The 15496-nt window shown below is 45.4% G+C and overlaps 1 protein-coding gene across 1 annotated transcript; it reads left to right on the top strand.

The window, feature by feature from the left end:
- The first annotated feature begins 289 nt into the window (after positions 1 to 289).
- Positions 290 to 1209, top strand: LOC125540722 (defensin Tk-AMP-D1.1-like). The gene is made up of 2 exons (XM_048704301.2): positions 290 to 492; positions 639 to 1209. Exons 1-2 carry the CDS (start codon positions 429 to 431, stop codon positions 800 to 802), a joined length of 228 nt encoding a protein of 75 aa, XP_048560258.1. The 5' UTR covers positions 290 to 428; the 3' UTR covers positions 803 to 1209.
- The last annotated feature ends 14287 nt before the right edge of the window (positions 1210 to 15496 follow it).

Here is a 15496-nt window from a genome sequence, read left to right as displayed (position 1 = left end):
CCCACAAAAAAAATTCAACCTAGCAATCAGGCCCATTATTAGTAGTCTGTTAGCCTAAAAATTGTAGTTTCATGATGATAACATGTGGTGACAGCAGGGGGTCGTGGCTGCTCCTGGTGCACAGCTATTATTAGGTAGTTGCACATATAGGTGTGAGATGCTCATGTGGTGCTGAATTATGCATTTGCTTGCATGTCATCAGCGTTGTGCGGTCGTGCACATACAAGCCTGTTATTAGTATGTTCCATATATTGATCCGAGATGTTCCTGTGGTGCTGAATTATGCATCACCGTGTATATGTGATTGCGGCTGCGCGCGTATATAAGCATGTCACAAGCATCGACCCTACCTTGTCATTCAGAGTTTTACAATCCCAGATAAGTGCACATTTTACAGGGCGCGATTTGGGAGATACAAATAAGGAAGAATGGAGTCATCACACAAGCTTTTCCAGGCCATTGCCATCCTCCTCCTGCTCCTCGTCGCCACCGGTAAGTACCGTTTCGCTCCTGTTGCTAGAGCAAAACCACGTAAATATGCATATGATATTAGTGTCCTCCAATTCTTGGGTTGGTTTATTATTGTTGATTAGTGTTCAAAAAACTAACCATGTGCGCTTATTCATGTTTGTTTTCAGAGGTGGTGCCAGCGCAGGCACGAGAGTGTGAGACAGAGAGCGAGCGGTTCAACGGGCTGTGCTTCGTGTCCGCAAACTGCGCCGGTGTGTGCGGTGCGGAGGGGTTCACCGGCGGCAAGTGCTCCGGCTTGAAGAGGAGCTGCATGTGCACGAAGGAGTGCTAGAAGATATCATGATATATTTAGGTGGTTGGATGGTGATAATTATGAACTTATTCTTCGCATGGTTTGAATTACCTTTGTTCGTATGTCTGATAAAGTTCCAGGTTCACCGCGACGTTATCCTTGGGTTCGAATGAAGGAAAATGTTTTGTTTCTTTAAAGCAAAGAAAATGTGTGGCCCATGAGAGTGCTCATGGGATCACATGTATCTCCTTTTTTTTCTGTATTTTTCTCTTCTTTCTGGGTGTGCCTAGCTCTTATCTAGATGAGACATAACTAAGTACCATCAAACTCCTATGCCATTTGATTTTACATAGAGATTCGTGAAGATTTTTTCCTTTCCTTTTTCTTTGATTAATCAAATGGTGTACAAGTTAGATGGACATTGTTAATTCTCATCTAGACAAGAATTAGCAAATCTGCTGCTTTATATATAGAAGTTGCCAGGACTAGCAGTTTGTAGTAGTTTTTTTGTGAGATAGGTCTCATTGTAGCTGAACTATCAGAGTTTTGATTTTTTTAGCAGAACCAGATTTCGGGTACAAATGTCCAACCAGTCAGGCCAATAATTGAGAAGATTTAGCCTAACAATAGCTCGACAGGTCTACAAATAAAATGGGATGTGAATAGTTTTGGGTTAAGTCCCTCCACATGGAGGTGTGTTGGAAGTCCAACATCAGCCCATAAGTCTAACACACATCAGCCGTTGATCTTCGTTGGATCCAACGATTGTGAGTGCTTCCTAGTGAAGGGGGTAGAGAAGAAAACCCTAGCCACTCTACCTCTGTTGGTGGTGGCAGCCATTCGTGAGAGTGCGAGAAAACACACAAGAGAGAAACACAACCTGTGAGAGAGAGGAAGAAGAAGAAGTAGAGGTTTTGCCCAGATTTTCTACATCGGACTTGATAGTGTTCAAGCTGGTGATTGGAGGTTTAAACGTGCTTGGATTGGCACCAAAATTGGTGAACTTATTCCTTACTTTGATTAGTTTGATCTAGTTAGCTGGTTTGAGAATTGGGTCAGTGGAGCATCAAATTTTAGAGTGTTTTTGTCAGCTCAGACTGTTGTAGTTTCAGAACGGAGTAGTTTTGGGAGACGAACAGTTTGGGTAGGCAAACAATGTCCGATGGAGATGAAATTTCGAGAGGATGTCAGAAACTGCTGTGTCTACTTGTTTGCCAAATCTGGTGCTGTTTGGTTTAGAAGTTTAAGAGTAGTTTGCAAAACACTGAAGGGGATAGAAGCCGTGTCAACTCTGCTTTGCTGAAATCTTGCCTCTTCTGGTTGTTATTGCTATTGCCGGTTGGCAACATGGAGAGTCTGTTGTAAATATCTCTAGAGGTTCTAGAGAGGACTTTGTATTCACCATTCTCATAGTGAATTTGTGTGGACTGATCGGTCCACAGCCGTGGTTTTTACTCCTCAAGTTGAGGAGGTCTTTCCATGTTAAATCATGTGTCACATGTGCATGTTGTTTGTGTTATTCCGCTGCTTGTTGGTTGAAACTATCCTCAAAATTCACTACAAGTGGAGGGGGTTGTTTAGTGTGCATATTTGCCATGTTGCTAAATTAGGGCAGTGCATTGTTGCTGTCCAGCCCTAATAGCATGGTATCATAGCTTTGGTTTGCTTGTGCTAATTGATGAGATTCTTGTGGTGAAAGATGGAGGTGAATACCAGTAGTATGATATCTTTGAATGGTACAAATTATCAAGCATGGAAGGGCAAGACGGAGGACTTGTTATATGTCAAAGAATAAAGGAAGCTAGTGTTCTCCACTGAGATGTCGGAGGGCATTGATGAAGATTAGTGGAAGGTACTTCATCGCCAAGCTTGTGGGTTTATTCAGCAATGGGTCTATGACATCATTTTAAACCATATCATTGATGAGACACATGCACGCACATTATGGCAGAAATTGGAAGAATTATTTGCCCGAAAAGAAGGTACAAACAAGATGTTCTTGATCAAGAAAGTGATTTCTTTGAGGTGCAAAGAGGGCATTCTAATTGCAGATCATGTGAATACATTCCAAGGCATTATAATTCAACTTTCTTCAATGTGAATTAGATTTGAAGATGAAGTGAGAGCCTTGCTACTACTAGGCTCATTACCGGACAACTGGGATACCTTTAATGCCACGGTTTGCAATTCAGCACCAAATGGATTTGTCACTTGGAATCTTGTAAAAATGAGGGTACTAAAGGAAGAGGCAAAAAAGGTGGCTGAAGCTAATTCTTCTTCACATTTAGATGTGTTGGTCACTCAGTCCAGGGGGATAAGCAAGAGTAGAGGTCCAGGTAATGATACAAAAAGAGGTAGGAGCAAATCAAGAGGCAAGTATGCTGATTATGAGTAACATCACTGCCATCAGAAGGGTCACATTAAATGGCAATGTGGCAAGTGGAAGAAATACAAAAGAAGAAGAAGAAGCAAGACTAGAACCAGCAAACAGTGATAGTGACATAGAGGGCAACCGAGTTACTTCATTAATTGAGGACATCATGCTTTTTATGCATGAAGAAAATGAGGGCAGATTTGGTTCCACTATTGAGGATAGACTACTATTATTTCTGATGAAACCGTCAACCTTGTGGATGGTGACAAGGTGATTTGGATACTGGACAGCGGTGCTACCATTTATGCTACGTCTCACAGAGAGATCTTCACCAACTATACATCAGGTGGTTTTGGTGTTGTGAAGATGGGAAACAAGGATACAACAACCATCACTGGAAAAGGGCATGTACATTTGGATATCACAAATGGTACAAAGTTAGTCCTCAAATCTATGAGGCATGTTGAGGCACCTCGTCTCAATATTATCTCCATTGGTTTGCTTGATGGAGATGATTACCTGTGCAGTTTTCTACAAGCCCACCAAAGGAAACATGGTTGTTGCAAGAGGAAAGATGGTCTCAATTTTGTATCATGTTCATGATAAGATATTTAGTTCTACTATCAATGCACTAGAGAAATATGATCATTGTGCTCTATGGCACAAGAAACTAGGGAACATGAGTGAGAAGGAGATGATAGTGCTAGTGAAGAATATTTTTTTGAAAGGTGTTCACATCAAGAAATGGTCAGATTGTTTAGTAGGGAAGCAATACAGTGTTGCCTTCAAGAGTCTACCTCCTCACAAGAAACATGAGATGTTGGACTTGATACATTCCGATGTTTGCAAAATTTTGGTAAGATCTCATGGTGGTGCTAACTACTTTGTGATTTTAATTGATGACTTTTCCAGGACAATTTGGGCCTACACTTTGAGGACTAAAGATCAAGTACTAGGCATATTCAAGCAATTTCAAGCCTTAGTAGATAGAGAAACTAAGAAGAAGATCAAGTGCATTCACACTGGTAATGAAGGAGAGTACATTAGGCCATTTGATGCATATTTCAAGCAGCAAGGGTTTAGGCACCAATTTACTCCCTCGAAGACACCACATCTGAATGGTCTTGCTGACATGATGACATGGCAATTGTTGAGAGATTTATATGCTTGTTTTCAAGTGCAAAGTTATGTAAACACTTTTGGGGTGAGGCTTTAAGGACTATAGTTTATATTATTAATCTCTCACCAAGTTATCCTTTGTAGGGAGATGTTCCTAACATGGTGTGGTATGCCAAGACGTCTCATATGACCACCTGAATGTTTTTGGGTGCAAGGCCTTTCTTCATATTCCTCAAGATGAAAGGTCAAAGCTTGATTCGAGGACACGACAATGCATCTTTATTGACTATGGAGGTGATGAGTTTGGCTATAAGCTGTTTGGCCCTATAGCCAGGAAAGTTGTGAGAAGCCATCATGTTGTGTTGTAGAAGACCAAACAATTGAGGATATTGCTAAGAGAAAGCGGTAGGTTCCTCCTAAGCTGCAACAAGACATGATTGATTCTGACCCAGTTCCTGCAGCTCCAGCTCCAGTACAAGTTGAAGTAGATGTAAAAGATGTATTGGATGATATGCATTGTTGTGAAGGTGAAGAAGATGCTCCCCAACTGTAGCAAGAGTATGATGCTAAAGTTGATGATCCAGATCAGTAGGAAGCACCGACACCAGAAAGTCCACCAGCTGATCCACTCAGATGATCCAATAGGGGTCGAATTCCTTCCAGCCGGTATCCCTCAGATCAATACATGGTGTTATCATGTAACGGTTCAGAACGTGAGTGCTTTGCATATGCAACAGAGTATGGGCACAAGAAGGAGCGAAAAAAGGCTATGCAAAAAGAGATGGATTCCTTACATAAGAATCATACTTCTGAGTTGGTCAAGTTACCCAAGGGCAAGAAAATTTTGAAGAACAAATGGGCCTACAAAATCAAGCAAGAAGAGCACACATCACATCCAAGGATAAGGTGTTGGGGGACGTAGCAAGCAATTTCAAAAATTCCTATGCTCACGCAAGATCTATCTAGGAGATGCATAGCAATGAGAGGGGGAGAGTGTGTCCATGTACCCTCGTAGACCGAAAGCGGAAGCGTTTGACAACACGGTTGATGTAGTCGAACTTCTTCTCGTTCCGACCGATCAAGCACCGAACGTACGACACCTCCGAGTTCTGCACACGTTCAGCTTGATGACGTCCCTCGAACTCTTGATCCAGCAAAGTGTCGAGGGAGAGTTTCGTCAGCACGACGGCGTGGTGACAGTGATGGTGAAGTGATCCGCGCAGGGCTTCGCCTAAACACTACGTGAATATGACTGGAGGCGTAAACTATGGAGGGGGCGTCGCACACGGCTAACAATGTTTGTTGTGTGTTCTAGCGGTGCCCCCTTCATATATATAGGTTGGAAGGGAGGAGAGGCAGCCAAGGGGGCACCCCAAGTACCTCCCAATTCAGCCTCCCCCTTTCCTATTCCTATTCAGAGTAGGAAGGGAAGAGGGGGAAGGGGGAATCCTATTCCCTTTTTCCTTTCCTCCTTACCCTTTTCTACTCCAATTTGGCCAGCCCATATGGGAGGGGCGCACCAGTCCCTTAGGGGCTGGTCTATCCCCCTCTTGGCCCATTAAGGCCCATGTAGTTGCCGGGGGGATGCCCGGAACCCCTTCCGGTGACCCGGTATGCACCCGGTACCCCCAGAACACTTTCGGTGTCCGAATATCATCGTCCAATATATGAATCTTTACCCCTCGACCATTTCGAGACTCCTCGTCATGTCCGTGATCTCATCCGGGACTCCGAACAACATTCGGTCACCAAATCACATAACTCATATAATACAAAATCGTCATCGAATGTTCAGCGTGCGGACCCTACGGGTTTGAGAACTATGTAGACATGACCGAGACACCTCTCCGGTCAATAACCAACAACGGAACCAAGATTGTCATATTCATTCCCTCATATTCTACGAAGATCTTTATCGGCCGTACCGTAATGACAACATACGTTATTCCCTTTGTCATCGGTATGTTACTTGCCCGAGATTCAATCGTCGGTATCTCCATACCTAGTTCAATCTCGTTACCGGCAAGTCTCATTACTCGTTCTGTAATGCGTCATCCCGCAAGTAACTCATTAGTCACACTGCTTGCAAGGCTTATCATGATGTGCATTACCGAGAGGGCCCAGAGATACCTCTCTGATACTCGGAGTGACAAATCCTAATCTCGATCTATGCCAACCCAACAAACACCTTCGAAGATACCTGTAGAGCATATTTATAATCACCCGGTTATGTTGTGATGTTTGATAGCACACAAGGTATTCCTCCGGTATTCGGGAGTTGCATAATCTCATAGTTAAAGGAATATGTATTTGACATGAAGAAAGCAATAGCAATAAAACTTAAGGATCATTATGCTAAGCTAACGGATGGGTCTTGTCCATCACATCATTCTCCTAATAATGTGATCCCGTTCATCAAATGACAACACATGTCTATGTCTAGGAAACTTAACCATCTTTGATTAACGAGCTAGTCTAGTAGGGGCTTACTAGGGACACTGTGTTTTGTCTATGTATCCACACATGTATCAAGTTTCCAGTTAATACAATTCTAGCATGAATAATAAGCATTTATCATGATAAAAGGAAATATAAATAACAACTTTATTATTGCCTCTAGGGCATATTTCCTTCAGTCTCCCACTTGCACTAGAGTCAATAATCTAGTTCACATCGCCATGTGATTTAACACCAATTCACATCGTCATGTGTTTATCACCCATAGTTCACATCGCCATGTGACCAACACCCAAAGGGTTCACTAGAGTCAGTAATCTAGTTCACATCGCTATGTGATTAGCACCCAAAGAGCACTAAGGTGTGATCATGTTTTGCTTGTGAGAGAAGTTTAGTCAATGGGTCCGCCACATTCAGATCCGTATGTATTTTGCAAATTTCTATGTCTACAATGCTCTGCATGGAGCTACTCTAGCTAATTGCTCCCACTTTCAATATGTATCCAGATCAAGACTCAGAGTCATCCAGATCGGTGTCAAAGCTTGCATCGACGTAACTCTTTATGACGAACTCTTTATCACCTCCATAACCAATAGCCATTTCCTTAGTCCTCTTTAGGTACCTAAGGATAATTTTGACAGTTGTCTAGTCATCTACTCCTGGATCATTATTGTACCCCATTGCCAAACTCATGGCAAGGCACACAACAGGTCTGGTACATAGCATGGGATACTTTTAGAACCTATGCCCGAGGCATAGGGAATGAATTTCATTCTCTCTCTATATTGTGTCGTGGTCGGGTTTTGAGTCTTACTCAACTTCACACCTTGTAACACAGGCAAGAACCCTTTCTTTGACTGATCCATTTTGAACTGCTTCAAAACTTTATCAAGGTATGTGATTTGTGAAATTCCTATCAAGCATCTTGATCTATCTCTATAGATCTTGATGCCCAACATATAAGCAGCTTCACCGAGGTCTTTCATTGAAAAATTCTTATTCAAGTATCCTTTTTATGCTATCCAGAAATTCTATATCATTCCCGATCAACAATATGTCATTCACATATAATATCAGAAATGCTACAAGGCTCCCACTCACTTTCTTGTAAATGCAGGCTTCACCAGATGTCTGTATAAAAAACCATATGCTTTGATCACCTCATCAAAGCATATATTCCAACTCCGAGATGCTTGCACCAGTCCATAGATGGATCGCTGGAGTTTGCACACTTTCTTAGCACCTTTAGGATCGACAAAACCTTCTGGTTGCATCATATACAACTCTTATTTAAGAAATCCATTAAGGAATGCAGTTGTTGACATCCGTTTGCCAGATTTCATAAAATGTGGCAATTGCTAACATGATTCAGACAGACTTAAGAACCGCTACGAGTGAGAAAATCTCATCATAGTCAACACCTTGAACTTGTTGAAAACCTTTTGCGACAAGTCAAGCTTTATAGATAGTAACACTACCACCAGCGTCCATCTTCCTCTTGAAGATCCATTTATTCTCAATGGCTTGCCGATCATTAGGAAAGTCCACCAAACTCCACGCTTTGTTCTCATACATGGATCCTATCTTAGATTTCATAGCCTCAAGCCATTTATCGGAATCTAGGCTCATCATCGCTTCCTCATAGTTTGTAGGTTTGTCATGGTCTAGTAACACGACTTCTAGAATAGGATTACCGTACCACTCTGGTGTGGAACGTGCTCTGGTTGACCTAAGAGGTTTGGTAGTAACTTGATCTGAAGTTTCATGATCATCATCATTAGCTTCCTCTCTAGTTGGTGTAGGCATCACGAGAACGGATTTCTCTGATGAGTTATTTTCCAATTCAAGAGAAGGTACAATTACCTCATCAAGTTCTACTTTCCACCCACTCACTTCTTTCGAGAGAAACTCCTTCTCTAGAAAGGATCCATTCTTAGCAACAAAGATCTTTCCTTCAGATCTATGATAGAAGGTGTACTCAACAGTTTCTTTTGGGTATCCTATGAAGACATATTTCTCCGATTTGGGTTCGAGCTTACCAGGCTGAAGCTTTTTCACATAAGCATCACAACCCCAAACTTTAAGAAACGACAACTTAGGTTTCTTGCCAAACCACAGTTCATACGGTGACGTCTCAACGGATTTAGATGGTGCCCTATTTAACGTGAATGCAACTGTCTCTAATGCATAACCCCAAAACAATAGTTGTAAATCGGTAAGAGACATCATAGATCGCACCATATCCAATAAAGTACGGTTACGACATTCGGACACACCATTACACTATGGTGTTCCAAGTGGCGTGAGTTGTGAAACTATTCCACATTGTTTTAAATGAAGGCCAAACTCACAACTCAAATATTCGCCTCCTCGATCAGATCGTAGAAACTTTATTTTCTTATTACGATGATTCTTCACTTCACTCTGAAATTCTTTGAACTTTTCAAATATTTCAGACTTGTGTTTCATTAAGCAGATATACCCATATCTGCTCAAATCATCTGTGAAGGTCAGAAAATAATGATACTCGTCGCGAGCCTCAAGACTCACCGGACCACATACATCGGTATGTATTATTTCGAATAAGTCGGCGACCCGCTCCATTGTTCCGGAGAACGAAGTCTTAGTCATCTTGCCCATGAGGCATGGTTCGCAAGCATCAAATGATTCATAATCAAGTGATTCCAAAAGTCCATCCGCATGGAGTTTCTTCATGCGCTTTACACCAATATGACCTAAACGGCAGTGCCACAAATATGTTGCACTATCATTATCAACTTTGCATCTTTTGGCATCAATATTATGAATATGTGTATCACTACGATCAAGATTCAATAAACCATTTATATTGAGTGTATGACCATAGAAGGTTTTATTCATGTAAACAGAACAACAATTATTCTCTGACTTAAATGAATGACCGTATCGCAACAAACATGATCCAATCATATTCATGCTCAACTCAAACACCAAATAACATTCAGTTTAGGTCCAACACCAGTCCTGAAGGTAGAGGGAGTGTGCGATGGTGACCTTATCAACCTTGGAATCACTTCCAACACACATCGTCACCTCGCCCTTAACTAGTATCTGTTCATTTTGCAACTCTTGTTTCGAGTTACAAATCTTAGCAACTGAACTGATATCAAATACCCAGGGGCTACTATGAACACTAGTAAAGTACACATCAATAACATGTATATAAAATATACCTTTGTTCACTTTGGCATCCTTCTTATCCGCCAAGTTTTTTTGGAGCAGTTCCGCTTCCAGTGACCATTTCCTTTGCAGTAGAAGCACTCAGTTTTAGGTTTGGGTCTTGATGAAGCTATGTACTTAGGGTAGGGTCATGGATCTGTCCAACATACCCTCCCCAAGGACATCTCTACAAAGAATCAGAAGCAGTCGAAGAGAAACCATCATCCACTCGACCGTGAAGATGTGCTCACTCGACCACCTTTAAGACACTCGACCACCAGAAGATGAGAAACTCTCCACTCTGCAACGGTCAGGACTTAAACCATAGCTTTATGGGCACTTCCAACACTTTACTGCAGACGTTACCAGTAACGCCCCTCCTTTATGAGCATTGAACCTTGTGTAACGGAGGGGAGCTGGGGTCCTGGCGTACTCTATATAAGCCACCCCCTCCTCTGGGACAAGGGTTCGCACTTTCTGTAATTCACACGCATATATCCAGTCGACCGCCTCTGGGCTCCGAGACGTAGGGCTGTTACTTCCTCGGAGAAGGGCTTGAACTCGTAAAACTCGTGTGTACAACTCCTCCATAGCTAGGATCTTGCCTCTACATTCCTACCCCCTATTCTACTGTCAGTCTTAGAACCATGACAGTTGGCGCCCACCCTGGGGCAGGTGTCTTAACGACTTGTTGGAGAAATTGCAATTTTTCCGATCCCCTTCATCATGGTTCTAGGCGGAGGTTTGGCTGAGGGCCGCGAGATCTGTCTCGGCGCGCTCGTGTTTGTCGCCGACGACTCTGCTTGGCTTCAGGAGGCACCACTCGATGCCGACGCGCTCCCCGCCCGTGGGGCGACGCACTTTCGCGCGTGTGTCTGCGGCGTCCTCCTGCGGCAACCGTCGACCCAGTATCAGTCGACTCCAGCAGCTTTCCCCCTCCCTGCGGCCCGCCGGAGCAAACACTCCGGTCGTTCGAGGCTTCAGCGGTGGGTGAAGCATGCGGTGGCCCGCCAGTCGGCCACCCCTCAAGTCGTGGCGATCGAGCCTGACAAAACTCTCTACGGCCTGTTCGATCTGTCGACTGGCTCCATAGAGACCGCATCCGAGTGCGACAGCAGCGACCCGGCGGAGGAAGTATTGATGGTCAATGGACCACGCAGCCCTCCTGGCTTCAACCATGAAGACGGAGGCGACGGGAACGGCGATCCGTCGCGCGTTCACGAGGAGTACCGCCCCGAACCCATCTCCTCGCAGCAGAGGGAGGAACTTCGCCGCCGGAACATGGATGCATTGCATACTCCTATAGTTGGAGAAACCCCTGAGGCCCAGACCTTGGAGCAGGCGCGCTTGGCCAACCTGGCTGAGCGCACTCGACTGGAGAACCTCCAGCGTGCACTCGACGACCACGCTCGACAACGTGCTCCTGATTCCAGTCGACGCCATCTTTTTCCACCTCCGACTCAGGTATACCGAACACCGACACAGAATCTAGCAGCTGCTGCCCGGATAGCAGAGTCGATCCAACCTTCCCAATCGGAAGCTGGCCGAGGTCTGGTGCAGATCAGAGCCTTGCTCTGGGCAGTGGGAGAGCAGAATACGGTCGTATCTCAGTCGCGGAATAGGATCCATAGCAGATCCGTGGTCGCAGACACAGTTCAGTTGGCCCATAGCCCAAGATCGCCCCCGAGGCGTGAGGGACGTGGAGATCGGCGTGATCAGTACAGAAACCGAGAGCAGTATGATCGCCGTGCCGATCGCGATGATCGCCGTTGAGTGCCCACGCCTCCTCCAAGGAGTGGGTCATACGTGCCTCGGCCACATGAAGACAGACGCCCTCACAGTGTCGGACGAGGTATTCCAGTCGACCCCAGGGAGCCATGCTTTGATGCGTCTCATGCAGGGTTTGGTCGATAGAAACAGAGCTCACCGAGAGGGCCATGACAGAGATCTGCAAACCAGCAACAGGGTGCATGTTTCTGGTCCAGAGTGCTTCAGCAGAGCTATCAGGGCTGCGGTGATTCCCCCCAACTTCAGGTTGGCGTCTGGAGTCAGTAAGTTCACCGGAGAGTCCAAGCCTGACACTTGGCTTGAAGACTACCGAGTGACTGTCCAGATTGGTGGCGGCAATGATGAAGTGGCCATGAAACACCTTCCTCTGATGTTGGAGGGTTCGGCTAGAGCATCGTTGAATCAGTTAGCGCCTGGCAGCATCTATACTTGGGAAGATCTCGCCCGAGTGTTTGTCAGAACATTCGAGGGCACTGGCAAACGGCCGGCAGGTTTGACAGAATTACAGTGTTGTGTTCAAAAACCGAATGAAACTTTGAGGGATTATATCCAGAGATGGATCACCCTACACCACATGGTAGAAGATGTGTCGGATCATTAGGCAATTTGTGCCTTTAAGGAAGGAGTCAGGTATCGAGAGTTGAATATGAAATTCGGCCGGACAGGAAATATGACTCTGGCTCGGATGATGGAAATTGCCACCAAGTATGCCAATGGTGAAGAAGAAGAGCGACTCCGGAGTGGCAAGCACAAAGCAGTCGCCCACGAAGCCGGAGGAGGAAACTCCTGTCGAAAACAGAAGCGCAAGGCCGAGCCAGCTGCTCTGGGTGAAGCCTTGGCTGTGGTTCAAGGAAAGTTCAAGGGGAAGCCCAAAGGGCCGTGGAACCCCAAGAAAGTAAAAGATCAAGATGGAAATGACGTGTTGGATCTGCCGTGCCATATCCACACCAAAAAAGATGAATAAGGTGATTTCATTTACCCGAAGCACACCACTCGGAAGTGTCGGCTCCTAATCCAGCAGTTCCGAGAGAAACAGCCCAAGGAAAAGGAGAAGGAAGCAGACAAGTCTGAGGATGAGGGAGAGGATGATGATGGTTATCCCCACGTGAATTCCACTCTGATGATTTTTGCTGACGTTGAGAGCAAAAGTTGATTGAAAGTCATCAACCGGGAAGTGAACATGGTCGCTCCGGTGACACCCAGTTACTTGAAGTGGTCACAGACTGCCATTACATTCGACCAGTCTGACCATCCAGCGCACATTGCCACCCCTGGGAGGCAAGCACTGGTGGTCGACCCGGTGGTCGAAGGCACTCGACTGACAAAGGTCCTGATGGACGATGGCAGTGGCCTGAACATACTCTATGCAGAGACGTTGAAGGGAATGGGCATTCCGATGTCCAGACTCAGTGAAAGCCATATGAGTTTCCATGGGGTCATTCCAGGCAAGAAGGCTGCATCCCTCGGTCAGATTGCACTCGACGTGGTTTTCGGTGATTCCAAAAATTACCGCAAAGAAAAGTTGACGTTTGAAGTTGTGGATTTCCAGAGTGCTTATCATGCAATTCTGGGCAGGCCAGCTTATGCACGATTTATGGCTCGACCATGTTACGTGTACCTCAAACTGAAGATGCCTAGTCCGAGAGGAGTGATCACTATCTCTGGTAATCGGAAGAAGGCAAAAGAGTGCTTCCAGAAGGGCTCAAAGATCGCTGATGCCCAGATGGCCGTGGTAGAATTGCAAGAATACCAGAAAAATGCAGATCCGAGTGACTTGCTGCGAGCCAAGAAGCCAGCCACAGATTTAGCATTCCAGTCGTCTGGTGAAACGAAGTCGATTCACATTCACCCGACAGATCCCAATGCTACTCCGACTCACATTTCAACCTCACTCAACTCCAAATAGGAAGAAGAGCTCATCCAGTTCCTCCATGAGAACTGGGACATCTTTGCATGGAAGCCTTCTGACATGCCGGGTGTTCCCAGGGGACTCGCTGAGCATCGTTTGTGAGTCAACCCGAAGGTGAAACCAGTCAAAGAGCATCTTCGACGGTCCGCCGTCCAGAAAAGAAAGGCAATCAGTGAAGAGGTGGCTCGGCTTTTGGCAGCTGAGTTTATCTAAGAGATTTACCACTCCGAGTGGTTAGCCAATGTTGTCATGGTCCCAAAGAAAGACAACTCACTTCACATGTGCATTGATTTCAAGCATATCAATCGGGCCTGCCCGAAAGATCACTTTCCTCTCCCTCGCATCGATCAGATAGTTGACTCGACTGCAGGATGCGAGCGTTTGTCCTTTTTGGACGCCTACTCCGGGTACCACCAGATCCGTCTGTACGGACCCAATGAGATAAAGACAGCTTTTATCACCCCGTTTGGGTGCTTCTGTTATGTCACAATGCCATTCGGTTTGAAGAATGCCGGAGCCACATTCATGCGGATGATTCAGAAGTGCCTGCTCACTCAAATCAGTCGGAATGTGGAAGCATACATGGATGACATTGTGGTCAAGTCACGTAAAGGTTCCGACCTACTGACTGACCTTGCTGAAACTTTTGGAGTTCCAGGCGGAAAGTTACTCGGTTTCCTCGTTTCCGAACGAGGAATCGATGCTAACCCAGAGAAAGTAGGCGCCATACTCCGAATGAAACGCCCTGTGTGTGTGCATGATGTCCAGAAGCTTACTGGTTGCTTGGCCGCCCTAAGTCGATTCATTTCTTGCCTCGGTGAAAAGGTGCTACCTCTTTACCGACTGATGAAGAAATCAGATAAGTTCGAGTGGACCCCAGAAGCTGGTGCAGCGTTTGCAGAGCTAAAAGCCCTGATTTCCACCCAGCCGGTGCTTGCTGCTCCAATCAGCAAAGAGCCTCTACTGCTTTATATAGCAACCACTAGACAAGTCGTCAGTACAGTACTTACGGTCGAGCGGGAAGAAGAAGGAAAAGCTTATAAAGTTCAACACCCAGTTTATTATATTTCTGAAGTCCCGACCCCGTCAAAGCAGAGATATCCTCATTATCAGAAACTTGTCTATGGGATTTACATGACCACGAAGAAGGTTGCACACTATTTCTCGGATCACTCTGTTACAGTCGTCAGCGACGCTCCATTGTTAGAGATTCTGCACAACAGAGATGCAACTGGTCGAGTGGCAACATGGGCGATTGAACTCCTTCTCTTGGATATCAAGTTTGAGGCAAAGAAAACTATCAAGTCCCAAGCAATAGCAGATTTCCTCGCCGAGTGGATCGAACAGCAACTGCCGACTCAAGTTCATTCTGAGCACTGGACCATGTTCTTTGACGGATCCAAAATGCTGAATTGTTCTGGTGCCGGGGTAGTTCTGGTATCCCCCCAAGGAGACAAGCTCAGATATGTCCTCCAGATTCACTTTGACTCCTCCAACAATGAAGCAGAATATGAAGCACTCCTGTATGGGTTGCGCATAGCCATCTCACTCGGCGTTCGTCGCCTCATGGTCTATGGCGACTCCGATTTGGTAGTTAATCAAGTGATGAAGGAGTGGGACGTCAGAAGCCCAGCCATGAGTGGTTACTACAACACGGTGAGAAAGCTTGAGAAGAAGTTTGAGGGGTTAGAACTCCACCACATACCCCGACTAAAAAATCACGCAGCTGATGACTTGGCAAAAATAGGTTCCAAGAGAGAAGCCATTCCCAGCAATGTGTTTTTGGAGCATATTCACTCGCTGACAGTTCAGGAAGATCCTTTTACTGAAGATCCCCCGCAACCTAAGAGCACCACAGATCCGACTGAAGTCGAGGTCCCAGCTGTGG

Source organism: Triticum urartu, chromosome 2A (genome assembly GCF_056163025.1).
Source record: "Triticum urartu cultivar PI428250 chromosome 2A, HENAU_Tu73, whole genome shotgun sequence".
Classification (NCBI taxonomy): Eukaryota; Viridiplantae; Streptophyta; class Magnoliopsida; order Poales; family Poaceae; genus Triticum; species Triticum urartu.
The sequence above is the reverse complement of the archived record's forward strand: the minus strand, read 5'-3'. Positions and strand labels throughout refer to the sequence as shown.